At 35.9% G+C, this 2,500-nt stretch overlaps 1 protein-coding gene across 6 annotated transcripts in view; it reads left to right on the forward strand.

The window, feature by feature from the left end:
* The window catches only part of LOC147020531 (disheveled-associated activator of morphogenesis 2-like), a 332,638-nt gene that overhangs the window by 128,145 nt on the left and 201,993 nt on the right, over positions 1–2,500 (forward strand). For all 6 annotated transcript variants that reach the window (XM_085895960.1, XM_085895958.1, XM_085895963.1 and 3 more), the window contains exon 4: positions 1,209–1,283. In XM_085895960.1, coding sequence (XP_085752086.1) covers positions 1,209–1,283 — 75 coding nt within the window. The remainder of the gene's footprint in view (positions 1–1,208; positions 1,284–2,500) is intronic.

A 2,500-nucleotide genomic window follows, 5' to 3' on the forward strand; every position in this document is an offset into this window, starting at 1 on the left:
TTATTTTTAAATCCTCCTTTTTACAACTTTGTTGAACAGAGTGCACTTTATATCAAACATTAGCAGCCAAGGCTATTGAGCAATGTTTTGAGTAGTTTAGGGACATGTGCTATGCTCTTTGTAAGTTGGATTGGGAGAAAGGTATACCTGGGGGAAGAATGAAAAGGAGGGTTGAAGTATTCCAAGATGTTTTTCTGTTATGACAAGTATCAAGGCTCTCCATAGAAGTACTGGAAGATTTGTAATATCTGTTGACATAAACGTGAAAGTTGCCAGGTCAAAAAGCGATTTGTCTGTGTGACGCGTTTATCTTTTAAACCTGCAGAATATTATTAGGGTGATTAATAAAATGTAGCTTCACATGGCTACCTCTGAGATGCTGGTGGATTATGGGCATAGGTGCATGATTCAGTGGTTTAAACAATTCACTAAACTCAGCTCATCACTGCATGTTGCTGATGAAGCATCACTATGGTACCTGGCTTTATTCGTTTTTGTGGTTTTCATTTGCGGACATTATGTGTGAATCGCTTAAAGTTGGACACACTGAGCTGTGATTAATTAAAAATGAGAATTGAAAAGAAATTTATATACTGTATTTGCTTTTTTGATTATATATATATATATATATATATATATATATATATATATATATATATATATATATATATATATATATATATATATATATATATATTAGCAATTAATTTGTGATAATTGCAAAATAAAACTTCAAATAAAGTTATTTCCTTTTATTGATATTGTTTTAAATAATTTCTTATGAAATGATTTTGTCCAGGATTTTTTAAATTTTATTTTTAAGTCATCTGGCTGGTGTTCTTGTTTTCTTATTGCTTGTAAACCTGTCAATTCCAAATGACTCTACAAGGCATCACCCTTTAACATGAAGTCTTCAACATTTTGATGCAATCATAGCAATAAAGTATTGATTTTTTTGAATAAATTATTTATTGCAATTGTTTTATAAACATTTATTAAACAGACCATTTTGAAGGGGTCTTACATCCAGTATTCCCAAGATTAAATCTCCAGCTTTTGAGTAAATCTCTACTGTCAGATGATCAGTTTGCTTAACATATTGGACTGAAGTGTACAGTCTGCTAGTACTCTACAGCAAATGTATGATAAAGCTGACTTTATGAAGATGAAACATTTTCTGAATCCGAGTCTATTTATCTGGTCCACAGGAGCAAGAAGACCCAAACAAGATGGCAACCAGCTGGCCAGACTACTACATCAACCAGCTGAACAATATGGCAACTGTGAGTCTTGCAATTTTACATAGTTAACAAAGCACACAGAAAAAGACCATTCAGACCATCCATCTCGCCTATGCAAAATCCTTACCCAGCACTCTTGATACAAAGCAGTGTTTTGCAACCCATGTAAGGTCGGTGGTAATGGGGTGATGCTTTTTATTTTTGTTCCCTCTTTTGACACCCTCTCAATTTCTTTTAATCGTACATTTTCTAATTTTGAAACCTCAACTGAAAGGTTTGGAAAATCGTGAGCACCTTCATTGGACAGTATGATCAAGAACTTCCAATCCAACATGTGATGAAAGCTTTTCTGGATATGTCTGATCATAAGATATAGAAATATAAACCAAAATGCCTTCATACCAGAAAGGTCCAAATATTTAATATTATGTTTGAATATATACATAATATATGTACCATTCCTTTTGCGCCGTAAAGGCACACAGGGCTGCCGAGCCAGTTTCATTGGCAAGGAGTACAGTCCTGGATGGGTCTCCACTGATGCAGGTATCCTCAAATGACTTATCCCAGTAAGCTGGTTTTCATTTTGCTGACCTCAGAAGGATGACAGGCTGAGTCAGCTCCACTTGGTGTTACTTTAACAGCCAACAGGGGCTCGCACTCAGGACCCTTCAGTCCTAAGCCAGGCACCTTAACCACAAAGCCAACACGAAGCATTGATTGTAAAGGGGTAGAAATTGTCAATATAGAGAAAACGCTACAACAGAAGGTGTGTAGGAAACTTCCAGAAACAAAACAACAAAAATAACCACTCTGGGTTAGCCACACCTTTCAATAAGGGTAAAGATCTTCATCTATAGATGTAGAGGAATGCTTGAGAAGCACACATCATTGTAATTGTAAAAATTTTGTATTTAGTGTTCGCATCAATATCGGTTTCCATTCGGATCAGAAGTGAAGTTCAGGCCATTCACATGTGAAGCATGTAGTTGATTAATTTATTGTACTACTTATATCGTTGTCAAGTCGTGCCTGACTTCTGGTAACATTCATGATCAGATTTCTGCAAGCATTCCTATCCTGCACTGCTTCCTGAAGCTCTGGCAGAGGCAGTTTGGTTGCAGCATTTACCCCATCCATCCAGCATTTTCAAAGTCTTCCTCTTCTTCCATCATCCATATTCAGCATGGTTAACTTCTCCAGACTTCCTTTTTCTGCATGCATGATGTGTATGATTGTTTGTTTTAGCATCAGCTCTT

The sequence above is a fragment of the Eptatretus burgeri genome, chromosome 9 (genome assembly GCF_056783735.1).
Source record: "Eptatretus burgeri isolate ZD-2024b chromosome 9, Ebu_testis_v1, whole genome shotgun sequence".
NCBI classification, from domain to species: Eukaryota; Metazoa; Chordata; class Myxini; order Myxiniformes; family Myxinidae; genus Eptatretus; species Eptatretus burgeri.